Source organism: Mustela nigripes, chromosome 8 (genome assembly GCF_022355385.1).
Source record: "Mustela nigripes isolate SB6536 chromosome 8, MUSNIG.SB6536, whole genome shotgun sequence".
Lineage (NCBI taxonomy): Eukaryota > Metazoa > Chordata > Mammalia > Carnivora > Mustelidae > Mustela > Mustela nigripes.
The window spans coordinates 8694156-8719764 of record NC_081564.1 but is presented as its reverse complement, the minus strand read 5'-3'; the positions used below and the strand labels follow the sequence as shown (position 1 = coordinate 8719764).

Sequence of the window (25609 nt, the reverse complement as noted above, 5' to 3'; positions counted from 1 at the left end):
CTGCCCAGACAGCAGTTTTGTTGACTTAAATGGAGACTTGTGGTTCTTCCCCTTTTTAATCACAGTGCAAGCCTTCTCTCGTGCCAGATTTCTCTGAGGCCCAAAGTGGTTTCCCTTCTCGCTTAATTTCTTCTTGCCAGGCGTCCCCTCGAGTCCAAGTTGGTTGTTTCAATGCTCTCTCCGCGAAAGACTTCTCACTCTGTTCATGCTTTTCCTTCTAAAGGCAACGGGTTTACAACAAACACCTCTTCTGTCGCCTTGCCCTAGATTTGAGAGCACCCCCGCTCTGAACTGCGATTTTCCTCTTCTTGCCGTGGCTCCTCCCACTTCATAGGTCCCTGGGGCCCAGAGTGAGAAGGAGGTTTATCCGAATTGCCCTGAAGCAAGGGAGGTAGCCTCAGCCAGCAGGTGCCACCGCCCTTGCTCTCAAACCGTCGGGGAGAACGCCTATTGCCTGCCAACGAGGGGCTGGAGACTCTCAGGATTAATAACAGTAATGAAACAGCAGCCGATGACAACATTAGTAAATGCTTATTAATACCATTAACATGATATTAACAACTGGTACTGATAACAACACAAAAGTTAACCAGTATGGAATTAATAAAAGAATCAATAACAATAGAATAATAACGTAACAACTGTTAATAGATCTTGTTAAAAATAATAAGTTACTGGGGCACCTGGGTGGTTCAATGGGTTAAAGCCTCTGCCTTCAGCTCAGGTCATGATCCCAGGGTCCTGGGATCGAGCCCCACATCGGGCTCTCTGCTCAGTGGGGAGCCTGCTTCCTCCTCTCTCTTTACCTGCCTCTCCGCCTACTTGTGATCTCTGTCAAATAAATAAATAAATAAAATCTTTAAAAAATAATAATAATAAGTTACTGTTAGTTATTACAGAATTAATAGTAAATATAAAATAACAGTAAGATATTAGTAGCAAAAATAAATATAATAACAGGTCTAGGATTCATAGTTACCATAATAGCAAACGGTACTGGGATTAATAATAATAAATAAAAACTAAAGTAGAAGAGTAATAAGATTAATAATAAGTGTAACATGGGGCGTCTGGCTGGCTTAGTGGAAAGAACATGTGACTCCTGACCCCGAGGTCGTGAATTCAAGCCCCACCCCACACCGGGTGTAGGGATGACTAAAAAAATAAACTTAAATAATAATAATAATAACAAACGTAATATAATAATAATAATATAATCATAGTTAACAGCCCCAGGACTAATAATAGCCCTTAATAGTTACAGGATTTAAAATAATAAATAGGGGCACCTGGGTGGCTCAGTCAGTTAAGCGGCTGCCTTGGGCTCAGGTCGTGACCCCGGGGTCCTGAGATCAAGCTCCGTGTGGGGCTCCCTGTTCAGCGGACGATCTGCTTCTCCCTCTCCGTCTTCCCCTCCCTCCTTCCGGTGCTCTCACTTGCACTCTCTCAAATTAATAAAAACATTTAAAAAAATAATAAAGTAACAATAGGCTAGAAAGAGGACTAACAGTAATAGAATAATAGTGTAATCATAAGAGCTAAGGATCTAGGATTAATAACAATAGGATTACCAGTTGCGGAGGCTTGCGTGCGTCTGGTCGGGCATTGCTCCACGTCAGGGCTGGCAGAGGAAACTTCCTGTGATGATGGAGAGGAGCTGTCTGCACTTGTCCACAATGTCACCACGAGCCACCTGAGGCTATTGAGCATTTGAACTCTGGCAAGGGTCACTGAGGAACTAAATTTTAATTTTCTGTAGTGTTAATGAATTAAAATTTAAATAGCCTCATGTGGTCAGTGATCTCTGTCCTCGACAGCGTGGCTCTGGACATTTTCCATCAGTTAACTCATTTCGTTCTCATGACAGCCGTGGGCTAGGTACTCTTACTGTTGTTATTATCCCCATTTTATTTTATTTTTTAAAAGATTTTATTTATTTATTTGACAGACAGAGATCACAAGTAGGCAGAGAGGCAGGTAGAGAGAGAAGAGGAAGCAGGCTCCCCACTCAGCAGACAGCCCGATGTGGGGCTCGATCCCAGGACCCTGGAATCATGACCTGAGCCGAAGGCAGAGGCTTTAACCCACTGAGCCACCCAGGTGCCCCGTTATCCCCATTTTATTATGAGGAAACTGAGTCATTGAAAAGTAAAGTCATTAGGCCCGATCAGAATCTCCCCACTTCAAAGAACAGCATTGTCTGAGGGGACCCCAGTTAAGAATGAAGGCTCTGGGGTCACCCCGACAGGTTTAGAATTCTGTGTTCGGCATCCTCTTAGCTGGGTGATCACTTGGACTCCCTAGACCTCAATTTTTTTGTCTGTAAAACGGAGACCGTCACAGGGCTGGCTTGGTTGGGCTGTGCGGGAGAATTTGATGAGAAAACTTACAGTGATGGCTGGGAGTTTGGATAGCGCTTCTGTATGAACAGTACGTGTCCGACAGTGTTGATTATAATGTGTAATTGGATGTGAGTCATAGGTCCCTCAGGGAGTAGTTGCGAAGAATGGTGGCCAGAGATATCAGCTTTGTGGGCATGTCTCACACCCATTCTACAGATGAGGACACTGAGGTTTGACAGTAAAGACTGTTGCCTGAGGTCACCCAGCTAGTGAGCAGAGACCTTGGTGTTCACATCTATAAAATGTGCTTCTGCAGACCTATCCTTTCCCTATGGGAAACAAAGTCTGGGTCACAGGATGAGGCCTGAGCGCTTGGTCTGCCCCCTATGGACTGAATGTTTAGATCCTCCAAAGACTCATGTTGAAATCCCAACCTCCTAGGGGATGGTGCTAAGAGGTGAGGTCTTTGGGAGGCAAATGGGCCATGAGATCAGAGACTTCATAATCTATATAAAAGATTATAAAAGAGACCCCAAAGAGAGCCCCCTCTGTTTCTGCCAGGAGAGGTTACAGCCAGAAGCCACAATCTCTGAGCTGGAAAGGGAGCTTTCACAAGACGCTGAATCTGCCAGGGCCTTGATCGAGGGCTTCCCACTCCGGAGTTGTAAGGAATACATTTCCGTTGTTTCTGAATGGCCTAAGATAGAACGTCCATACTGAGAAGTGGAAGCTGCTGTAGCAAATACCTAAAAATATAGAAGCAGCGTTGGTTCTGGGTGATGTGGGTAGAGGCTGGAAGAGTTCAGGGTGCCACGAACAGACCCTTAAGGGTGATTCCACTGGAGACCCAGAAGAAAAAGAGGAGAGCGGCACAAGGTCCAAGATGTTAGAAGAATGACCCCAGAGGCCCTTCAGAGGTCATCAAGGACCTGGGTGGCCCGAGGATTTCAAGGGAGGGGCCGCTGTTCCGGGCTCCCCCACCCCCACCCCCATCATCGGCGGCCCCAGCTGTGGCTCCAGCTGGTCTCCAGCGTGCTGGGCCCTGCACAGCTGAGAGGGTATGGCTGCCTCCACCCAGATTTCAGAGGAGCTGCACATGCACAACCCAGGCAGAGGGCCACGTTGAGCACGGGGCCACCGCAGAGAGCCCCCACCAAGTCAATGCCCAGCCGATTCACAGGAGCACGGTGCCCGCCGTCCACCCCAAGGGTCCCCAGCCCGTCCTTGGGGAGCTACGAGTTGTCTCCTCTTCCCCCAGAGAATCTGGTTTCGGAGGGGAAGTGACTCAGTGGCCTAAGGCCCAGTAGATAATTATTCACTTCCAATCCCGGTAATTAAAGGCCCTAATGGCTCCCCACAGGACGTACAACCTGCCACTTCCGCAGTCCTACCCCTGCCCCTGGATCCGCGCGCCGCGCACGAGCTTCCCTGGCGCGAGCTTTGCCGCCGTCCCAGGCTGCGGGTCAGCGGCGGCAGCCGAATTGCGCGCGGCTCTGGCGCCCTCTGGTGGCAGCCTTGGGGTGGCGGCCTGGGAAGCGGCGTCCTGAGCAGGATTGTAGTGAAAATTAACTTAATTCATGTAAAAGTCCCTGCTACAAGTGGTAAGTGCTCAATAAATGTTATTGTTAATTTCCAAAGCACAAATTTGGTTATGTGCGACCTCTCTCCCCCTCTCTAAACCCTCCAAGGTTCTTATTACCTTCTGAATAAAAGCCTCACCCTGACAGGCCAGGCTCCTTCACAGTCTCATCTTCAGCGACCTCCTCTTGCCACATATCCACCAAACACCCTGTGCTATGGCCACACCAGACTTCTTTCTGACCCCGCTTCCCGCTTCCAGACCTTTGCCCACACTATTCTCACTGCCTGACATTCCCTTTTCCTTTCCTCTGCTTGTCAAACTCTTATGCATCCTTCAAAACCCCCTGAAACATGATCTGTGCTCAAAGTCTACTCCGGTTCCCTAGGGACATTGCCTCCTCTGGCCTCCTTTGGCTCCCTCTGTCACAAGCTTCTGAGGGAGAGCGGGCTTGTCTCTTATGGTGCAATTACTCATGCATCTGTCTGCATACCCCCCCCCCCCAGACTCTGAGCTCTTGGAGGGGGAGGCAATGTTTTTGCTCACCTTTGAACAGCTGGGATGGAGCAGGATTCGGGCACACATCAGGTGCTTCAAAACCTTGTGCTGAGACCAAACGAAAGGTAGGTGCTAAGTGATTATTGGTGGATGGTGACTCCAAAGCACACTGTTGTTACGCGAGCCTTGATTCTGTCACCTTCATGCTGGCTTGATCTAAGTCTCAGTTTCCTCATCTGCAAAATGGGGATGAGAATAATACCTACTGCACAGAGTATTTGTGAAGATTGAATGAAAACATCTGTGTAGCACAGGACACTTGATCAATGATGCTTATGATGAGCTAAACCTGTTCTCGGGTCCCCCCCTTTACACTGAGGGGTAGGGGACTGCGAACACCTGAGAATGCGACCCTTCCCTATCTACACTACAAGATGCATCAGAATGTTAGCTACAATACAGCCCCAAAGAACTGGTGACAGGTACTCGAACAGACACTTGTATTTGAATGCCCATTCCGTGTTCACAGAGGCAAAAGGTAGAAACAACCCAGATGTCCATCAGTGGATGAATGGACAACCAAGATGTGATCTATCCTCAACCATAAAAAGGAAATACTGCCATATGATAAAACATGGATGGGCTTCCAAATAATATGCGGAGTGAGGGGCGCCTGGTTGGCTTGGTTGGAGGAACATGCGACTTTTGATCTCGGGGTTGTGAGTTCGAACCCCGGGTTGGACATAGAGATCACTTAAATAAATAAGCTTTAAAAAAGACAAATTCACATGGAATTAAAAAACAAAAAGAAAACAAAACAAAACCCCCTTCCACACACAGAAAAACCCCAATGTGCTGAGTAAAGGAAGCCCCGTACAGAAGGTCCCATAGTGTATAATTCCATTTCCGTGAAATATGCAGAAGGGGTAATTCCACAGAGACAAAACACAGATCGCTGTTTGTTCTGGGTCAGGGGAGGGGGGGTTGAGGATGGGGAGTTCCTGGTTCTAAGTATGGGGTTTCCTTTTATGGGGATGAAAAGGTTTTGGAACTAGGAAGCTGTGGGGGTAGTGCAACATTGTGAATGTGGTAAATGGCACAGAATTGTTCTCTTTAAAAGGATTAATTTTATATTATGTGAATTTCACCACAATTAAAAAAAAATGTGACCAAAAAAGGGTTAGGTAGAGGACTAAGGTTTGGAGATGTGTCTCCCTTATTCCTCCAGTCCCCCACAGGCTGGTCTTTACCCCAAAATGGGCTGCTGGAGCCTGGTCTCCTACCCCTGGCCAGTCACTCCTCACCTGCAGATCACCCAGGGTGGCTCTGAGACCCCAGGGACCATGCTAGTGGCCACCTGAGCCCCTGGCCAGCCTTTAGGTGACTGAGCATGGCTTCAAAGTGAGCCAAAGCAACCATGGGAAGGTTGTCCAGCAGCAGCTCTATGCTCAAGGATGGCCACCAGGCAATCAGGTCCTTTCTGGGGAGAAAATGGAGCCACAGGGCAGGTGCATATTTGAGGGCAGAGATGACTGGTGTGAGGAGGCTGCAGTGTCCTCTGTGCACTGTCTGGGGCTGAGCTACGGTAGCACCTTGGCCTTGACTTAGTCCTGAGCCCAGAGCAGGACTTTGCCGTCAGCTGCCTGGGACGCTTCCGGACTCTGCCACATGTGCTGGCTGTGTGACCTTGGGCAAGTTACTTCACCTCTCTGAGGCAGCAGGAGCTACGGGACCAAGGAGAGAAGGAGCAGAGAGGAGGCGAGGAGAGAGGGAAATATTCAGCAATACTCTTGGAAACAGAAGTAGGAAGCTGAGGGCATGCACAGAGAGCAGCTGAGCCCCACATTTCCATTTTCCCCAAGCTGGGCTCTCTTCTGTTTTGGGGTGATTGCCCATGACTGGTGGCCATCAGGGTGGCCTGGCTTCCCCTTGCTATGGCAGCAGCACCTGGTTTTCTAGGTAGCCTCAGATCAAGATGTTCTCTGGGGCTGACCTTCCCATCCCTGCTCCAATGACTGGTTCAAGGATGTGCAGGGACCTGTGAGAATCAATTTCGGACTCAGGCAGAACAGCAAGAAAGTGTCCTATTCCACTTGAAAATTTGAGAGCTGGGAAGACATAAGCTTGGAGCTTCTGGAGGGCCACTGTGTCTCAGAATGAATACACTCAGAGCAAAGCAAAACTTGGAGATGGAGACACTGAGAACTACTGATGTACTCAGCTAGATCCAGCCATACCTGAAACGCTGTTACTCTTAGACTTCTCAACCAGGTGTGTCAGTTGGTTGGCTCTCATTGGCTGAAGCCCTGTTTGTGGGCAGGCTTTTGGTCACTTAGCAACGGAGAGACTCCCACCCAAGAACAACAGTGGTGCCTCCCAGGAACCATCCCCCATAGAAGGTCCCTTATGGGTTTCTCATGGCTGAAATAGGAGATGAGGACATGGTCTTGGGGTTGGGAGTAAGGAGTAGCAGGTGCCGGGCAGGCTGAGAGAAGCTGGGATGCCATGGGGGGCAGGAAAATACTCCCCTCATCAGGCTGAGATCTTCTGAGCCCCTACTATGTGCCGGACACTGGGGATCCAAAGGTGGACCCTACAGACACCGCAGTCTGTTCTCGTGCTCGGAAACAGATCATTGGTAAGTGACCTCTTAAATAAATGGACAGTAACAAGTTGGCAAGGACCTCAAAGTTCATTGAATTCTTCCAACAACCCTTATCTCTGTTTTCCAGGTGAGGAAACTGAAGCCCAGAGAAGGGAAGGTGACTTCCCTTAAGTCACGTAGCTACTCAGATTCCAAGCCAGGATTCAAACCCAGGTCTGGCATCACAGCTTTTAAGTTCTTGTTAATTTTTAAAAAATCTGTTACTTATTATTTACTTTTAGTTTCAAAGATTTTATTTACTTGAGAGAGAGCACAAGCAGGGGGAGCAGCAGAGGCAGAGGGAGAAGCAGGCTCCCCACTGGGCAGGACGTGGGGCTCGATCCCAGGACTCTTGGATCATGACCTGAGCCGAAGGCAGACGCTTAACTGACTGAGCCACCCAGATGCCCCTGGTTTTTTTTATGTTTTCTATTTCTCAAAGGTGTGAACTGCCAACAAAACTTGTGAACAAAAGGTGGTAACACCCCACAGTTACGGAGGATTTACTACCTGCCAACCCTGTTCTGCTGGCTTTTTATTTATTTTATTTTATTTAAAATTTTATTTTATTTTTAAATTTCCTTAATTTTTAAATTTTTTTTTATTTTTTAAGACTTATTTATTTATTTGACAGACAAAGATCACAAGTAGGCAGAGGAGCAGGCAGAGAGAGAGGCAGAAGCAGGCTCCCTGCTGAGCAGAGAGCCCAATGCGGGGCTTGATCCCAGGACACTGGGATCATGACCTGAACCGAAGGCAGAGGCTTTAACCCACTGAGCCACCCAGGCGCCTTAGGGCTTTTTATTCTTAACCAGATGGGGCAGCAAGATTTAGACTCAAAGTGGGACTGCCTGGATTTGAACTCATTTTGCTCGCTGCATGAGTCCAGGCCATTTCATCTTGGTTTGTTTATCTGTAAAATGAGGATGGAAAAATCACTCCTACTTCTCAGCGTTGTCCTGACAAGTAAAACACACAGCACAGCTCAGTGAACATGAGCCATTTTTCCTGAACCCCCTCCTAACACCTTATGAGACATGGGGGGTGAGGGTAGGAACGGGATGACATGATGCTGTTATTTCTTCTGTTTTACAGATGAGGAAACCAAGGCACAGAGAGGTTAAGTGACCTCCAGCTGGAGGTCACACAGCTTGAAAATGGAAGAGTGGGGATCGGAACTCACTTATACACATTAAGCCCATTAATTTTGTTGGCAAAATTAAGGTGCAGCTCAGGAACCAGGCCAATCTAGCCTAGGAGGAAGAAAAACAAATCACACTTCATATACAGACTAAAGGCAGCCATTCTGTTGTTCTGGGAATGGGAGTGGCTTGTGTCAAGGGAAGGGATTAGTGATTTGCAGGTTTTGCTAGTGCAGGGTCGGAATAAGGGGAATAGCGTTTCTTTGGACTTGAGGTGGAGCCAGCTGCATGGTTAGGCTGTGATATCCAACAGGTCTGGGTAGTAATGCCAGCTCTGCCCCTTCCTGTGTGACCACAGGCGTGTTACTCACCTTCTCTGAGCCTTGCAGATTCTATGTGAGGGACTGGGGAGAAAGAGCTTGGCAGATCAGCAGTACACCTTGCAGGGGGCTGCCTGGCTGGCTCAGTCGGCAGAGCAGGTGACCAGATCTCAGGATCACGAGTGTGCCAGTGGAGCGTCCTTTTAACTAACTAGCTAAGGAGCTGGAGACACTGGGAGGAGGCTTAAGTCCTTGGGAGAAAGAATTCAGTAATTCGGGGGTCAGTGGCAAGGCGAGGCTTTAAGGAGTGGGGAGAGGCCCCGGAAGGGCTGGAGGGGACAAGGAGAGGAGCTGGCAGTGCTATGGAATGAGCTGGCAAGACCTTCCAGGTCTCTGTGCTTTCAGCAAAATTTCGCTCATACCCAGGACGCGGCTTCAGGCCGCTGGCGCGGACACCAGAGGAGGGGCCCTTGAAGTCAGGGACTCTGGCCCTTCCGGTCACTCCCCTTGCCCCATGTGCCTCCCAGCCTGCCGTGTGCCAGGCCCGCGAGTTGTGGTGGAGGACAATTTCAGTTCCTTCTTGGGGTTGGCAGGTCCTGCCCACTGCTGGGGTGGGGTGGCCGCTGTGGAAGGAAACTCTGCCTCAGACGCCAGCTTGGAGCGGGTCTTCCCCTGCTCGTGGCTAAGACAAGGCGCGGGGGCGGTGAGAACTGGAAGTGAGATGGCAGGTCCTGTGGGCACCTTCCCAGGAGGACTGGCTCAGGCCCTGAGTCATGGGCCAGTCACCCAGCCCCGACTATGTGCCCAAAGCTGTGCCAGGCGTGGGGACGCAGGTGCGAGAAAAGCAAACTCCCTGCCCTCGTGGACCTACCATCTAACGGGGGCTGGGGTAGTGACAGGTTCGGCACAGAGTCCTCAGCCCCAAGTACACGGCCTACAGTTGGTTTCTCCTGCGTTTTTTTCTGCCCCCCCCCCCCTTCCATCGCATGTGCCCTCTGGCCTCCTGGTGAGTTCCTCCTCATCTCGCCTTCTGAGAAAAGCCCCCGGGGCTCGTCATCTCCTCTCCGCTCTCTTCTTGCTCTTTCTTCTCCAGCCACACTGGCCTCCTTACTATGTTTCTTGCCTCTGAGGCTTTGCATTTGCTGTTCCCTCTGCCAAGAATGCTTTTCCCTCTCGATAGCCGCATGGTTTGTGTCCTTATTTCCTTCAGGCCTTTCCTGAAAAGTGCCTTCTCTGGGAGGTCTTCCTGGCCCCTCCTAGCGACCCAGGAGGGCAAGCTCATTATCACTCACACTTCTTATGTTCTTCCCCTGCTTTATTTCTCTCCTTGACTCCTAACTTCATCTACTGTGCTGTGTGAATGTTGCTTCCTTTTCACCCCCCTCTAATAAGAGAGGGGAGGAGCACTTGTCTTTTTTTCTTTCTTTTTTTTAAACATTGTATTGAAGGGGGCACCTGGCTGGTTTAGTCTGTACAGTGTGAGACTCTTAAGATTTTATTTATTTATTTGACAGACGGAGATCACAAGTAGGCAGAGCAGCAGGCAGAGAGAGAGAGAGGCAGAAGCAGGCTCCCTGCTGAGCAGAGAGCCCAATGCAGGGCTTGATCCAGGACCCTGAGATCATGACCTGAGCCGAAGGCAGCGGCTTAACCCACTGAGCCACCCAGGCACCCCTCTTATTTATTTATTTTTTAAAGTTTTTTGCCGGGGAGGGGCAGAAGAAGAGGGAGAGAGAGAGTCCCAGCAGACTCTCTGCTCAGCGCTAAGAAGAGCTCTATGCAGGGCCCAATCTCACAACCCTGAAATCACAACCTCAGCAGAAACTAAGAGTCGGACACTTAACCAACAGTACCACCAGGTGCCCCCTAGACATTTAATTTTTAAGTAATCTCTATACCCAACCTGGGGCTCGAACTTACAACCCCAAGATCAAGGGTCAGGCGACCTACCAACTGAGTCAGCCAGGAACCCCAGAACTATATTCCTTAATTATGGCTGAGTAATATTCCATTTAATGGATGCACCGTATTTTATTTATCCATTCATCCGTTGATGGACACTTGGACACTTGGGTTGCTTCCAACTTTTGGTTATTGGGAATATTGCTGCTATGAGCAGGCATGTACTTATTTTTACCTTGTATCTCGATAAATGCTGGTGGAAAGAATGACTGGAGGAAACAAAGAATGACTTGGAGGAAACCAAGGCACTGGACTCAGTGGGGTGGGGCTGGGAAGAGGGGATGGCTGGGTGAGGACTTGAAGGGGGAGCCTGGAAATGGGCCACATGTGCAAAGGCCCTGAGCACGGTGCGTTGCTGGAGCAGAAGGAAGCCAGGTGGCTGAAGCTGAGGGAGTGGGGATAGGACACCAGGCATGAGAAGCATGAGAAGCTGGAGGGGTGGGCAGAGGACCAGTAGGACAAGTAGGACCTTGTCACTCACAGGGTGGAGGTGGACGTGCTTCTGAGGCAGTGGAGAGCCACGGAAAGGCTCTGAGTAAGACAGTGCCGTGCCTTGGTTTGCCTTAAGTTTTACTAGGATTCCCTCAGAGGAAGATGGATGCACCAGGTGCCGGGGTCGGAGGGGCAGCCGGGAGACGGGAGAGGAGGCCATAGCAGCTGTCCTGGTGAGAGCTGAGAGTTGATGGTGGCCTGGGATGGGGAAGTGGTGGCGAGGATGGAGAAGTGACAGACTCAGATACGGTTCGGAGGTAAAATCATCAGGACTGGTAACCGCAGCCACAACTCAGTTCTGGTTCTCAAATTCCCCTTTCCAGGCCGTCTCAATCACGGCCTCTTCTCCAGCCCTCCCCAGTCCCCAGCCACAAAGCTGCTCAGCCATTCATAGCCGCCAAAGGCTGGAATGACAGAATATCCTCAACAGATGAAAGAATAAACAAAATGTAGCATACCCGTACGGTGAGATACGACTTGGCCACAAAGAAAGGAAGTACTGATAAATGCTGTAAGGCTCATGGACATTGAAAACACTATGCTAAGTGAAAGAAGTAAGGCACAAAAGGCCCTATACTATGATTCCACTTACATGAAATATCCAGCATCGATAAATCCACAGCAACAGAAAGTAGAGGCAACCTACTGAATGTGAGAAGATATTCCCAAATGATATATCCAATAAGGGGTTAATATGCAAAATATATAAAGATCTCATGCGACCTAACACCTCAAAACCAAATAATCCAATGAAAATAAGCAGAAGATATAAATTGACATGTTCCCAAGGAAGACATCCAGATGGCCAATAGACCTATGAAGAGATGCTCCACATCACTCATCCTCAGGGAAATGAAAATTAAAACCACAACGGGATAGCACCTCACTCCCATTGGAATAGCCAGAATTAAAACAACCACAACCACAACCAGAAATAACATATGTTGCTGAGGACGTGGAGGAAAAGGGACTCTCCTGATGGTGGAAATGTAAGTTGGTGCAACCACTGCGGAAAACAGTGTGGAGATGCCTCAGAAAATTAAAAATAGTAACACAGTATGGTTCAGTCATCCCACTCCTGGGTATTTATCCAAAGAAAATAAAAACACTAATTTGGAAAGCTATATGAAATCCTGTGTTTAATGCAGCATTACTTATAACAGCCAAGATATGGAAGCAGCCCGTGTCCACCCACAGATGAATGGATAAAGATGTGGGGTAGATACACAAAATGGAATATTAGTCAGCCACAAAAAAGACTGAAATCTTGCCATTTGCAACAACATGGACGACCGAGAGGGTATAGTGCTATGTGAAATAAGCCAGACAGACAAAGACTATCTTCATACAATTTCACTTACATGTGGAATCTAAAAAACAAAAATGAACAAACAAATAACAACAACAACAACAACCAGAAACAGACCCATCAATACAGTGAACAAACTGGGAGTTGCCCTTGGGGAGGGAGGTGGAGATGGGCAAAAGGGGTGAAGGGGAGTGGAAGACACAGGCTTCCGGTTGTGGAAGAGAAGTCACAGGCATGAAAAGGACAGCACAGGGAGGACCATCAACAATACTGTAATAGCGTTGCACGGTGACAGATGGCCGCTGCGCTTGCGGTGAACAGAGCGTAAGTACATTGTTGAATCACTATATTGTATACCTGAAACTAATGTAGCATTGTGTGTCAAGTACACTTCCATGAAAAAAAAAAAAAAGGTAGACTGGGTGTTGCCAGGGGCTGGAGAGAGAAGAGAAAGGGCAGTGACTGCTAAAGGTTGTGGGGTTTTCCTTTGGAGTCACAGGAACATTCTGAAACTAGAGAGTGTTGGTGATTAAACATCATGAATGTACGAAATGTCACTGAATTGTTTCTTTTCTTTTGTGCTGGTGACTTTTCTTAAAGAAGTATTTATTTATTTATTTATTTATGAGCAAGAGAGAGAGAGAGATTGAAAGCATGCATGCCAGGAGGCAGAGACAAAGAATGTGAAGGGGACTCCGTACTCAGCAGGCAGCCTGATGCGGGGCTCGATCCCACGACCCTGAGATCATGACCTGAACCGAAGCTAACAGTACGACCCTTAACCAACTGAGCCACCTAGGCGCAGTGTTGATGACTTTTTTTTTTTTTAAGATTTTATTTATTTATTTGACAGACAGAGATCACAAGTAGGCTGAGAAGCAGAGAGAGAGAGAGGAGGAAGCCGGCTCCCTGCCAAGCAGAGAGCCCGATGCAGGGCTCGATCCCAGGACCCTGAGATCATGACCTGAGCCGAAGGCAGAGGCTTTAACCCACTGAGCCACCCAGGCACCCCACGTTGGTGACTATTTTTAAAGCTCAAAGCTCTACCTTTTTTCTTTTCTTTATTTTTAGCTTTATGGAGGTATAATGGACAAATTAAAAGTAAGACATTTAAAGTGTACATTGTGATGATTTGATACATATATATAAACATTGTGAAGATTCCTCTTCCCTAGTTAACACATCATCAATGTGTTTTAGCGTTTCTTTCTTTTTTTTTTTTAAAGATTTTATTTATTTATTTAACAGAGATCACAAGTAGGGTAAGAGGCAGGCAGAGAGAGAGAGAGAGAGGAGGAAGCAGGCTCCCTGCTCAGCAGGGAGTGGGGCTCAATCCCAGGACCCTGGGATCATGACCTGAGCTCCATGTGTGAAGGGGCCCCTAGCGTTTCTTTCTTTCTTTTTTTTTCTTCTTTCGATGAGAACATTTAAGCTCTACTCTCTTAGCAAATTTAAATTATACAAACTGTGTTATCAACTGGTCACCGTGCTATATATGTATGTACACACACACACACACACACACACACACACACATGCATTTAAAGATTTTATTTATTTGTCAGAGAAAGAAAGAGCACAAGCGGAGGAGTGGCAGGCAAGGGAGAAACAGGCTCCCTGCTGAGCAAAGAGCACAATGTGGGACTCAATCCCATGACCTCGGGATCATGACCTGAGCCAAAGGCAGATGCTTAACAGACTGAGCCACCCAGGTGTCCCTCACCATGCTATATATTATGTTTACTTTAAAATGGTTTATTTTGAGGTCACCTGGCTGGCTTGGCTCAGTTGGTGGAGCATGCAACTCTGGATCTCAGGGTTGTAAGTTCAAGCCCCATGTTGGGTGTAGATATTATGAAAAAAAAATAAACATTTTTAAATAAATAAAATGATTAATTTTTTGTTACGTGAATTTCACCTCAATGAAAATTACAATAAACATTGAGGAATTTTTTTAAAAAAAGATGCCAGGTGGTTGCTTTCTGCCTCTTTCACCCATGGAAAACCCCAACTGCAGCATGAGGGGCTCTAAGAACCAAGGTTCACAGACTTCTGGGAAAATTTCCCCACATCAAGACCCAGAAATCTTTGTGCCTGGCATTTTCCTAATCTGGTGAGTGTTTACAGTTGCGGAAATTCAGGCTAGGCTTTCCTGGCTGAAGAATTATGGCAGCATCCGGTATAGGTGGATTCAGGGGTTCAGTCACTATCAGATGCATTTAGGTATCTGTCTCGCTCCATGTTGTGGGTCTTGGTCCTACTTTCTCCAGTGCTGGCTTCACTATCAGGTAAGCCCTAGAATTCAACTGCTCTTCTCCACCCACCCCTGCTTTTGCTTTGCTCTAAGCGACAAACCATCACTTGCTTAGACTAATATAATAGGATCCTCCTTGGTATCCTGCCTCTACCCTTCTTCTTGTAGTTCATCCTCCTCACACTAGCCAGGACCATGTTGAACCAAGACAGACCATGTTTCTCTCCTGTTCTCAAAACCCTCCCATGGCTCCCCATTCTTCTCAGAGTAAAAGTAAAATCTTATGATCCACAAGGCTCTAAGCCACCTGGTTCAACCAATACTCTCTGACCTCATTTCCAACGATTATTTCACTGGCCTGCTTGGCTGCAGCCCCACTGGGCCTGTTCCCTGTTCTCTAAACATGCTTGGGATGGTCCAACCTCAGGACCTTTGCATGTGCTGTTTCCTCTGCCTGGAACAATTTTCTCCCGGACATCTACATGGCTCTCTCCCTCACTTCATTCAGGTCTCTACTCCTTAGAGAGACTTTCTCTGAGCACCTTGTCTGAAGTTTCACTCACATTCTTTCTACCTCACCATGGCTGACTGTCTTCCTAGCACAGATCACTTCCAGAACTCAGTTGTTGACTGATTAAGGAACAGCACCTGAAACATAGTAGGTGCTTAGTAAGAGGCTGTAGAACGAATACATGATCCTGGTCTGTCCTGGTCCTCTCTTGTCCTCAGGCCAGGACCGGACAATGACTGAGTCCTGGAGGGTGGCAGCAAGAGCCAGAAATTTAAAAAAGGTCCAGGAGGTAGAACAATGGTATTTTGGGTGGAATAAAAAGAACAGCAGTTCCTGTTTGCTGAAAGCACCTACTGTGTGCCATGAACTTTATATTCACTGTCTTTACAGACGAGGAATCAGAGACTTAGAGACCTGAACTGACTTCTCAAGGGCCCACAGCAATCAAACGGCTCTGGGGGACCCGAACCCCATGCCCGCCCAACTCCAGGACTTTCCCTCTTCACTGGGACAAGGGGTAGGGTTGCCAGGCACCCTGTTTATATAATACAGTTCTCGACTGACTTTGTCAAAACGCCCGAAATGTGCTGTATTCAGATTTTTTGTTTTTTGTTTTAATAAATTACAAATTTTTAGCAGCGTTGTTTTTCAAATTTGGCTAGGAGCTAAAATTTCTAAATCTGGCGACGCTAGTCAGGGAAGAGCTCCGACTCCAGGCCTAGGGCTGCAGGACCTGGTCTCGCCCACGACCCCAGATGATTTTTCCCCTGCAAATCCGCCGTCGGTCCTTACCCCTAGAAGGGCGCGGTCTCCCGGGCCTAGGCCTCTTTCCTGGGATAGGGCGCTGGGGGTTGGGAATTAGGCGCGGTCCCTTTAAGAGCGGTTTCAGGAGCCGGCCTGCGGAGCCGTGGCGAACCCAGGGGCGTGCCGAGTCGGGGCAGGCCAATCCGGGGGCCGGACGAAGGCGGGGCGGTCCCGGTGTGGGTGGGTTGCGAAGGGTTAAAGGGGCGCGCCCGGGGGGTCGTGGACCGTCCGGCTGCTCCCGCCTCCTTCCGCCCGAGTGGCGCGCTCCCGCGGCTGCGCCAGCCCCGCCACCCAGGAGACAAAGCGCCACCGCTGCCGCCGCCACCCAGCGGGTCCCGGGCCATGGCCGGGCCGCCCCGGGGCCCCGCGCCTCTCGTCCCGCCGCTGCCGCCACCTCCCTAGGCTGCACGGCGAGGTAAGGCCGGCCTGGCGAGGGGGGACCTGCGGGTGGCTCTGCGAGGGGACGAGACCGGGCTCGGGCCGCCGTGGGCCTCGGGATCCCCGGCTGTCTGGGAGACCTCTGCTGGAGAGAGCTGCCCATCTGCGATAACACGCCACTGGTAATTTACCCTCTGGGGACCCCGGCTGCCGGCCGAGCTTGGCCGCCGACCCCCGCCCCATAGGGGACCTCCAGTCGTGGTGGAGCTCTGGTTCCCACGTTCGGCGGTGAACCACCTCATCTGGGCTCTGGCTGTCCTTTAAGGAGCACACCAGACACAAAGAAAGGAGCAGAGAGCAGCCAGGAGCAGTGCCAGACCTGGAGAAGCAGCCTCTGCAACTGGCAGTGGGGCTGCTTCGGGCCTGGGCTGGGGCCCTGGGCTCTCTGTGGCCCTTGGTCTTGGAGAGGCCCTCTTCTTCGGGGTTCTCAGCACGTTTTTCTGTCTGTATCTGCCACACCCTCTCCCCCATTTCCACGATTGGGGACACTTGTGCAGCTGGATTCAATCTCAACACCTGCGGTCTGGCTTCTTGAATTGAATGCCAAATGTCATGCCTCAGTTTCCCCAGAGTCCTGGATTCTGGGCCAGCTGTGTCCCTGGAGACCTTGAACTAACTAATTTGCCTTTTGGACAGCTTCTTGGCAGAGTGCTCACTGCCTGGTAAACATTTTGCCGAATGACTTCTTGGGATTTATTCAATCCTTCCCAAAGGGATAGAGATTAATATTCTCACTTTATGATGAGGCTGACCCTGATGCCCAGCGGCAGTGCTTTTGATTCCTTTCCCAGAGTTTGCCAGTGGGTTTTCCTCTTTCTAGTCCATGCAACCACTCTGCAGCGAGTTTGGCAGATGGGAAACAGGTTAGGAAAGGTGAAATGAAATGTTTTAGATGGAGGAGAGAACTTGGCCCTGGGACCAGAGAGAGGCCAGGCTCCCTCTAGCTTCCTGCTTGGCCAAAGGCTGTTGAATCAACAGTAGTACCCTGAGTGGACTCTGAACTTGGAAAACAGCATGAGAGTGAGGAGATAAGTGAGTGACCAGGCCCTCCCAGGAGCTGGAGGTTGCATGCCTTCTGTTTCCTGCCCTCTTTTTTTTTTTTTTTTTTTTCCTGGGCTGGAGGAGGCAAGAGTCATGGGCAGAGTGGGGTTCTGTGCTGGGCCGAGATCGTGGGCCAGGCTGGCCCCATTTGGGCAGCAGCAGGGGGACAGCTGCTGAGCCATGAGGGAAACTGCTCTTCCTTGGGTCTTAATGGGGTGGGGACATCTCAGGATCAGCCCCTTTGTGCTGGTTGCCTGGAGCATGTGACTCTGGGCACAGCACTGTGCCTTTGGACAAGTTACTTAACCTCTCTGTCTCCATTCTCCACATCTATGAATGTGGATTGGGATGTAGAGAGATTTCAGAAGATAATTGTCTGATTCATTCCACAGGTATCTGACCATCAACTACATGCCAGGCGCTGGAATTCAGGCAGGAAACCCCTGCCCTCCCAGAGCAGGCAGAGATGACTCAGGTAATTTCAGGTTGGGGTGCAGGGGAGTGACTGGGGGTGTGTGTCTCTTGCGTACCGGGTGCTCAGGGACTGCTTCCCTGATGGTCATGCTGACACTGAAGGAAGAGAAGTCAGCCATGTGAAAACAGAGGGCTATTCCAGGCAGAGGGAACAGCCAGGGCAAAGGCTGGTGTGTCTGGGGAACAGCAAGGAGCCTCGGGTGGCTGGAGCTGAAGGAGCAAGGGGGAGAGAGGGAGGGGAAGGCATTTGGAAGCCACGGGTAGGACTGAATTTAATACTGGGACAAGCAGGGAGTCATGGGAGTGTTTAGAGTAGAGGAGGGGCGTGGTTGGACTTTTCTTAACAGGATCCCTCGGTGGGGAATGGATTGTAGTGGGGCCCGGGGAGGGGCCAAGGAGGGAGTTTGGCTCTTACCCTGAAGAGGATAGGGAAGGGGCAAGGGTGGAGGCAGGGAGACAACCAGGAAGCTGCGGCAGCTGTGAGGTAAGTGAGGATAGGGATGGAGGACAGGGAAGGGGTCAAGGGCAGAGATATTAGACCAGTGATTTGGAAGAGGTTGAGATGGGGGGGGGCATCACCTGGGCTTGATCAGTGCACAGTGGGGGTGAGGGGGCGGGGCAGAATGCTGAGGGGAGCATTTGGTGAGGCCGAGAAGAGTATCAACACTACCACTGCTGAGGGTGTACTGTGTGTCCAGCACCAGGCTCGGCACCTTCTACAGAGTCACTGTCACATCGCAACACCCTGATGTAGGTGCCGTCATGATCCCATCTTACAGATGTGGAAAAGGAGGCCCAGAGAAGCTTAAAGGTTGCCCGAACACTACAGAGCTGACATTTGAACCCAGAGAAGAGCAAGCCAGCACCAGACCGGGCAGAGGGCAGGGAGGCAGGCGCTGGCCTGAGAGGTAGGAAGGCGATGGGGCAAGTAGGGTGGGTGGTTCTTGTGTGAAATGGAGCCAGGGTCTGCATGGAGTTGTTGGGGTGTGAGGAAGGACGCATGAGTCCTGTTTTGCAGAGAGGAACTGAGGCTTAGAGCAGGGCAGCCTGTGTCTACAGTCACTCAGCTCAGGTAGGCAGAGCAGGGATTACATGCCCTGAGCCTTCCGGGCCTCTGTCTGACCTTGGTCCCACTGCTAGGTCAAGACAGGCTGATCGCTACTAAATCACAGCTCGTGTTGTCTCTTCCAGGAAGCCTTCCCTGACTGCTCAGGCAAGTTAGATGATGTCGATTCAGTTGGGAGCAGTCGTTCTGCTGCTCTGGGTCAGGTTGCCTGGCTTGGCAGATGCTCCCAAGAGAGTCACCAGCCGTACCTCATTCCTCCAGCCCCTGAGTAAGGCACCACCCAGGCTGGGGAATAAATGTTAATTGAGTACCTTCTGCAATCCAGGGATTTTACATGCTTTGCCTCTTGAAAAATACAGCTACTGTCCTGTGCAGAGTGGGGCTGTGAATCCCAAACAAACTGTCCATGAAATACTCCAAGGGAAGGTATGGGTATGTTGGGGGCCCAGGTTCCACCTCCCAGTTAATCCCGTCTGGCCAGTGTTGCCCCCATCATGTACTCTTTGGGGGAAAGTGGATAAAAATCACTGGCCAAATGTATAGAGTTGGAGTCCTCTGCTTTAAGGGGATATTAGGTGCGCTCTGCATCCCTTTCCTATAAGTGAGGGCCAAGCCCTGGGCCTTTTATCTGGGTCACTTCATAACAGTGTTTTCTGCCTCTTCCCTTCCCCCTCGGCTCTGGCCTCACCAGCCTCCTGGCTGTTTCTCCAGCATAGTAGCAGGTTCCTACCTCAGGGCCTTTGCACTTGCTCTTCCCTCTGCTTGGTATGTCTCTGGGGCTCCTTCCCTCACCTCTTCAAGTCTTTGCTCAGATGTTACCTTCCCAGTATAGCCTTTCCTGACTCCCACGAAAGTCAAACATTCCTTTGGTCCCTAACACCCTTGGCCCCTTCCCTTTTTTTTATTTTCTATAGCACTGAAGACCACCTGGCAGACGTACCTTTACCTGTTTGTTAATGGTCTGCCCTCTTCCCCTGCCACTAGCACGTCAATGCCACCAGGGCAGTGGCCCTCTCTCGTTTATGGCTGTACTCCTCGTGCCTGGAACAGTCCTTGGCACATAGAAGGTCCTTAACAAATCTGATGAGTGAAGTTTGATGAATGAAGGCCCTACAGCCTTCCAAAATAAGTTCTGTTCATATCCCCATTCCAGGGATAGGCAAATCAAAGCCAGTTGTAAAAGCGGTGCTGGGACCTGGAAGGGACCACAAAGAGACAGCCGGCCTGGTTTCTGGGGAGCTGAAAACCTCCGGGCCTGAGATGAGGCCTGGGTTTGAATTTCAGTTCCGCCCAACCTGCTTTGTAACTAGCTCTCTGTCTTTGTCAAATAGGGGTGGTGCGGGGGTTTGCTGCGAGATGAAATGAGTTAATACATACAAAATGCTTGGCCTGCGGGAATTACGCTCCACCTTACCTTGGGGAGACTTCGGGGGCTAGTTAGCCCTGCATTTGGGCCCTGGCTCTGATCCTGAAGAGCTGCGTGAGCGTGGCCAGGCCGCTTCTGCTCCAGGAGCCTCAGTTTCCTCAGCTGTGCGGGGGTGGGGAGGCGTTGAGGGCCGCGGGTGGCCAAGGGTGGCAGTAAGGTCACAGCGAGGCGCGGTGCGGGGAGGGACCTGGTGGCCGTGGCAGTCACGGTGGGCTGTCCTGGGGAGCAGGGACAGGCCCCTGCGTGGCCGCCATGAAGCTGAACGAGCGCAGCCTGGCCTTCTACGCCACATGCGACGCGCCGGTGGACAACGCGGGCTTCCTGTACAAGAAGGGCGGCCGGCATGCGGCCTACCACCGCCGCTGGTTCGTGCTGCGCGGCAACATGCTCTTCTACTTCGAGGACCCGGCCAGCCGCGAGCCGGTGGGCGTCATCATCCTGGAGGGCTGCACGGTGGAGCTGGTGGAGGCCGCCGAGGAGTTCGCCTTCGCTGTGCGCTTCGCCGGGGCCCGGGCGCGCACCTACGTGCTGGCCGCCGAGAGCCAGGCCGCCATGGAGGGCTGGGTGAAGGCGCTGTCGCGGGCCAGCTTCGACTACCTGCGGCTCGTGGTGCGCGAGCTGGAGCAGCAGCTGGCCGCCATGCGGGCGGGGGACTGTCCGCCGCCGCCGCGCCGGCCGCGCACGCTCCCGCCCAAGGAGAACGGCTGCGCCGTGTGGAGCGCGGAGCCCCCGGCCGCCAGCCCCGCCCCCAACCCCGCCCCCAACCCCGCCCCCAGCTCCGCGGGCGCCTCGGCTGCGGGCTCCCGGCCCGGCCCCGCGCCACCGCCCCTCCCTCCCCGGCGGCGGGCCTCGGCGCCCAACGGGCCCCTCTGCGCAGGCTCCTTCGCCCGGCTGCACGAGCTGTACGGGCAGGAGGTCAGGGCGCTGAGAAGCCAGTGGCTCAGGAGCCGGGCCCAACCCTGACGTCACCCCTGGGGTGGGGGAGCTGGTTCCAGCTGGACCCCAGCCCCAGGCCTCAGTTCTGACAGGCCCTGCCCTGGGAGACCAGGGTGGAGGGGGGTTCCTGAGGGAAGTCAGGGTGGCCTGCTTTCCGGGACCCGGCTTCGAGGGGTGCTTTAGGACTGTGGGACTCAAAGGGAGCCCTGTGCCTTCCTCTAGGGAGCCTCCGGGGCCTCGCTGAGCCTCAAGAAGCTGGAGTCCTGGTATCCAGGGAACTCTGGCCCCAAGCCGGCCGGAGTCACCCAGCAAAGGCCTGTTGCTGTTAATAGGCCCCCACTGGGGTGACTGGGACCACGTGAGGATCTGGGGCCTGAAAGGCAATGCCAACTCAGCCCTGGTCCTGGCCGCTGGGACTGGCCCTGGACATGGACAGAGAGAAGCCTTGGCCTGGCGGCACCACACCTGGGTCTGACCTTTTGCTCCAGGGCCTGGCTCCAGGCCGCCTTCCTGACTCCCCAGGCAGGTGCAGAAGGCTGCGCAGGCACGGGTTTTCATGCGCGACCGGTGCGCTGAGATGGCCTGCTCCCGAGGCAGGACTTTGCCCTGGGACTCAGCCAGGCCTTGAGAAGGTACTGCTAGCACAGCAGCGGCCCTCTGGTTTGGGCCATGCGTGTGTCCCTGTGGGGGTTCTCACATGCCTTCCCAACACTCCTTAACCACATACTTCAGTCTCCTTCAGAAGTGGGTTTTCTGCCCCAGCCGGGCTGGGCCCTCTCAGGAGCTCCCCTGACCTTGTCCAGCCCTGAGCTGGGCAGGTGTGGCCTGAGCTGACTTTCTAGCCGGGTTCCCCAGGGATGGGTGGCCAGGAGCTGACTCACCACCCAGAAAGGGCCTGGGTGCTGATCTGGTCCTGCAAAGAAACAGCTGCCACGCTGTGTTTAGCTTCTGAAAGCCCCTCACTCCACAGTCCCCGCCCACCTCCACCCCCAATATTCTGATGGGGAGACCAGGTCTTGCTTTGCCTCGAGGCTGACTGCTGTTTTACGTACTCACCACAGTGGCCATTCTTCTTCCAGGGAGAATCTTGGGGGGCTGGGACACCCCTGGCCCTCAAGCTGGGTTTTGTTTACAGTCCTCAGTGCCCCACACTGGGGACCACCTGAGGACACATATGACCCAACCTGTATTTCCCCAGAGGATCCCTCTTGGTGACAGTGGGGCTTGGTCCTGAGGCCCCTTCCTGCTGTCTTTGAAGACCCTGGGGCTTGGGGAAGAATGGGGGGGGTGTCTGTGTCTGCAGTCACCAGCTCACTGCTGGCTCAGTTGACTGGGGCTTCAGTTTTAATTTATAATACTTTAGGGTGTTTTCCCCCCAGCAACAGAGCCTGGTGTTTTCACTGCTTTTGTTTCTTGTTCGCTCGTGGGAGGGGGTGAGGTGCCCCAGCTCTGGGCTGGCTGAGGGTCGGCGGCGGGCAGTTGGCACGGCTCCCAGGGATCAGGATCAGGAGCCTGGGCTGGAGACCATCACCTCAAGAATCTCACCTGGTTTTCTACCTTCTTCCCAGTCTCTACACGTCCTGTTCCGTTGACAGGTGCCTCTGGGGTGTTCCTACGCTTCCCATGCCCCTCCTTTCCAAGTCCCCAGTGGAGGGGGTAGGGATGGCTGCTGTTGTCTATAGGCTCTGGGTCTCCAGGGATGTTAAGATCTGCCCAGAGCCCAGGTACTGGCCAGACCCAGCTGGTGGGGTCAGGTGTCAGCCCCCATCCTGGTACAGGTTTACAAGCTCTGTAAAGGTACAGTGCCTACCATTGCTCCCCTTTATCACCCCACCCCCACAAAAAAGCACAAGATGGGGTCAGGCTGCCTCTGGAGTTGGGTGGGGACAGAGATATCTGGCAGCCTGGGAGGGGCATGTAAAGGCTAAAATAAAAAAAAAAAAAAAACTGGTCAAAAAAATGGCTGATTGTCTCATTTTTCCCCATCAAAATCCTTCATTGCAGAGCAGACCCTACAGGAGAAATGACTTACAGGAGAAATGACTTGCAGATGCGAGTGCCCATGGCTGATGTTCTGCCGGGCACATTCTCAACATCTTACAGCAGATAACAGCTCCGTTTTACAGATGAGGGAACTGAGACTTGAGTTGAGAAAGCTGCTAAGTTCACACAGCTGTAAAAGTGTCAGAGTAGGGACATAAACACCTAGAATCTTGTGGAAGAAGGGCAGAGCCTTCCAGAGGAATATGGTGGGGGAGGGGGGGTGGAGTTGCAAAGTTCCTTTTCAGAGGGGAGAGGAAGGAGGGGGAAAGGTGAAGACTTAAAAGTTAACTGTGGCCTAGGGCTTGACAGTTGGGAAGGACGTCATGGATGGCCGATGGAAGAGTCAAAACCTGCCTCTTCTCACAAATCAGTTCGTGGTGGCTGCCTAGGGCCCTGGAAGAGATTTCTGACATCAATGCTGGATCAGAGAGAAAGAGCCTGTGATGAGTGATGTCTTCTGTGAGCACAGGGTGGATGGTGGTGGTGCTCAAACAAGACTCCTCGAGCTTGTTTGCTGGGCTGCTGGGGGATTCACAGATGGGAAGGGGCTGGCCCAAGGTGGTCCTAATGTGGTTTCAGAACTTGAGTCACGTGTCTCCCTTGCCAGCCTGGAAAAACCGTGCACACTCAGGAAAATGTGGCTTAGGATGAGCAACCTACCATCCTCCGTCCTCTGAATAAGTTCGTGAATAAGAAATGAAAATGATCAGGGTCAGGGAATCATGCCACCCTGAGCACCGAGGATGTGCTGAGTAATTACTCCCACCTCTCCCGGGACCACAGCTGACATGGGAGCCAGGGAAGTGGTTCCCCACACAGGCTGAGTCAGGGCGCTCCCTGTGGTGTTTGTGACCACAGTCTCTGCAGGGCCTGGGCTGTAGGATGGGGGAAGTCGCAGGAGAGAGACAGCCCCAAGAGGGAGGGTCACAAGGGTGTCCTCACGTGCCAGGCTTTTGAGGGCTGGAATGTTTTCTTGCAACCCGCTGAAAGGGGAAGGGGAGACAAGTCGGTCCATACCAGAGCGTTGGACATCTACCTGCTAGTATGTCAGTGTTTCTGCCAGACCGAGGGGGGATGTTTGGGGCATGTGTCTAAGGGTGAGTAAAACATCTCCGAAGCAGGACAAAGTAGAGGAAATTGTCCTCACCAAACAGTCTTTTGGGGGATATTGTATATATTCAGAAGGATATTCTGAGAAGCCACTTGGGGTAGGGGTGAGAACCTCAAGGACGGCAACCAGGCCAAAAGCTATGGGCTGGCTGCCCACATCCATCTACCCTAAATGGTTAATTGTGCTGCTCCCTCTTGACTTTCAGGGATCAGCTAGGCTTTAGCTGCTAAAGAATGGCTGTGTGACTGAATTTCAGCCAATGAGATGTGAGTAGAAGGGTCTTTTGGCTTCTAAAAAGAGATACAATGAAGAGCTCTTCATTGCTCTCTGGGGATAGGTTACATCTGATGTGGAGCTGTGGCAGCCATCTTGTGATCATGAGTAGGCCACGCTAAGGAAAATCTGCCCTGCTGCGTTGTACATATTTGAAGATATCCTTGAACTGACAAATCAATGGACAAGAAGCCTGCCCTACTCCTGGACATCTAGTAATTTGAGGTGTTAAATGTTCTTGTTTAAAGGTTTGAGTGGACTTTTTTTTTTTTTCAGCCAGAGGCTTCCTAACAGGTAAGTTTGAATGACTGTAGCTGTTCCCTCTAAGGAGCATGGCTCTAGGTGACTAAGTGTAGGGCTGTTCTCAGCTCAGTGGGGAGAAGGTTAGTGCTGGGTGGTATTTGCTGGGACATCCATCTCCTCTTCGGAGCAAACAAATACTGAAAGAATAGCACTGTACTTACACGTTCTAAGAGGAGCTGTTTTGTCCCAACTGCCCACTCCTCCCCACCCATCCCCAGACACCTTAAACTTGGTTATTGAAAAGTTCCTACTACTTGTCCCAATTTCTGAATTCGTGGCATCTAAAATGAAACTCTTCAAGAGTAGAAAAATGATAAACTCCTTAATTAAGCCCAACTCCAAATTTGCATTTCCTGATGAAGACTTTTAAAAAGGTGGGTCCCATGAACTGTTTTTTCACTTAGGGTTTCAAGACGGTTGCCTGCTCCTGACAGAGGGGTCAGAGCTGGCTTGGTCTGATCACACTTTTGGGGCCACAGCCATGGCTGTTCTTACCAGGAGGGGTTTGGGAAGCACTTGCAGGCTGAGTGCCACTGCACTCCCTTCATTGTTCGGGGGAACTGTTGTTGTTGTTTCTCCGGTTGTGGGGCCGAGATCCAGGGCAGTGCACCCAGGCCTTCCAGAAGGTGCGGATCAGCTCT

General features: G+C 51.4%; 2 protein-coding genes across 8 annotated transcripts; one reads left to right on the top strand and one right to left on the bottom strand.

Moving 5' to 3' along the window:
* Nucleotides 1-522: 522 nt before the first annotated feature.
* On the bottom strand, nt 523-16398 carry LOC132023154 (basic proline-rich protein-like). 5 transcript variants are annotated; one of them, XR_009405877.1, is made up of 6 exons: nt 15846-15951; nt 4468-4655; nt 3734-3885; nt 3089-3181; nt 1572-1638; nt 523-831 (listed from the first exon to the last, which is right to left on the bottom strand). XR_009405877.1 is itself a non-coding variant. In XM_059408419.1 (4 exons), exons 1-3 carry the CDS (start codon nt 16396-16398, stop codon nt 3806-3808), a joined length of 693 nt encoding a protein of 230 aa, XP_059264402.1. In that variant the 3' UTR covers nt 2978-3181; nt 3734-3805. The 5 variants fall into 5 exon arrangements, 2 of the variants coding, with proteins under 2 accessions (XP_059264402.1, XP_059264403.1); XR_009405876.1 differs by lacking the exons at nt 3089-3181; nt 3734-3885 and adding an exon at nt 1290-1445; XR_009405878.1 differs by lacking the exons at nt 3089-3181; nt 3734-3885 and adding an exon at nt 1290-1445 and having other exon boundaries at nt 4468-4527.
* Nucleotides 16171-23208, top strand: PHETA1 (PH domain containing endocytic trafficking adaptor 1). Of its 3 annotated transcripts, none has more exons than XM_059408416.1 (4): nt 16171-16417; nt 17729-17811; nt 18590-18718; nt 20532-23208. In XM_059408416.1, the coding sequence occupies exon 4, from the start codon at nt 20555-20557 to the stop codon at nt 21263-21265; it is 711 nt and encodes a 236-aa protein (XP_059264399.1). In that variant the 5' UTR covers nt 16171-16417; nt 17729-17811; nt 18590-18718; nt 20532-20554; the 3' UTR covers nt 21266-23208. The 3 variants fall into 3 exon arrangements, with proteins under 3 accessions (XP_059264399.1, XP_059264401.1, XP_059264400.1); XM_059408418.1 differs by having other exon boundaries at nt 18565-18718; XM_059408417.1 differs by having other exon boundaries at nt 16183-16272.
* The last annotated feature ends 2401 nt before the right edge of the window (nt 23209-25609 follow it).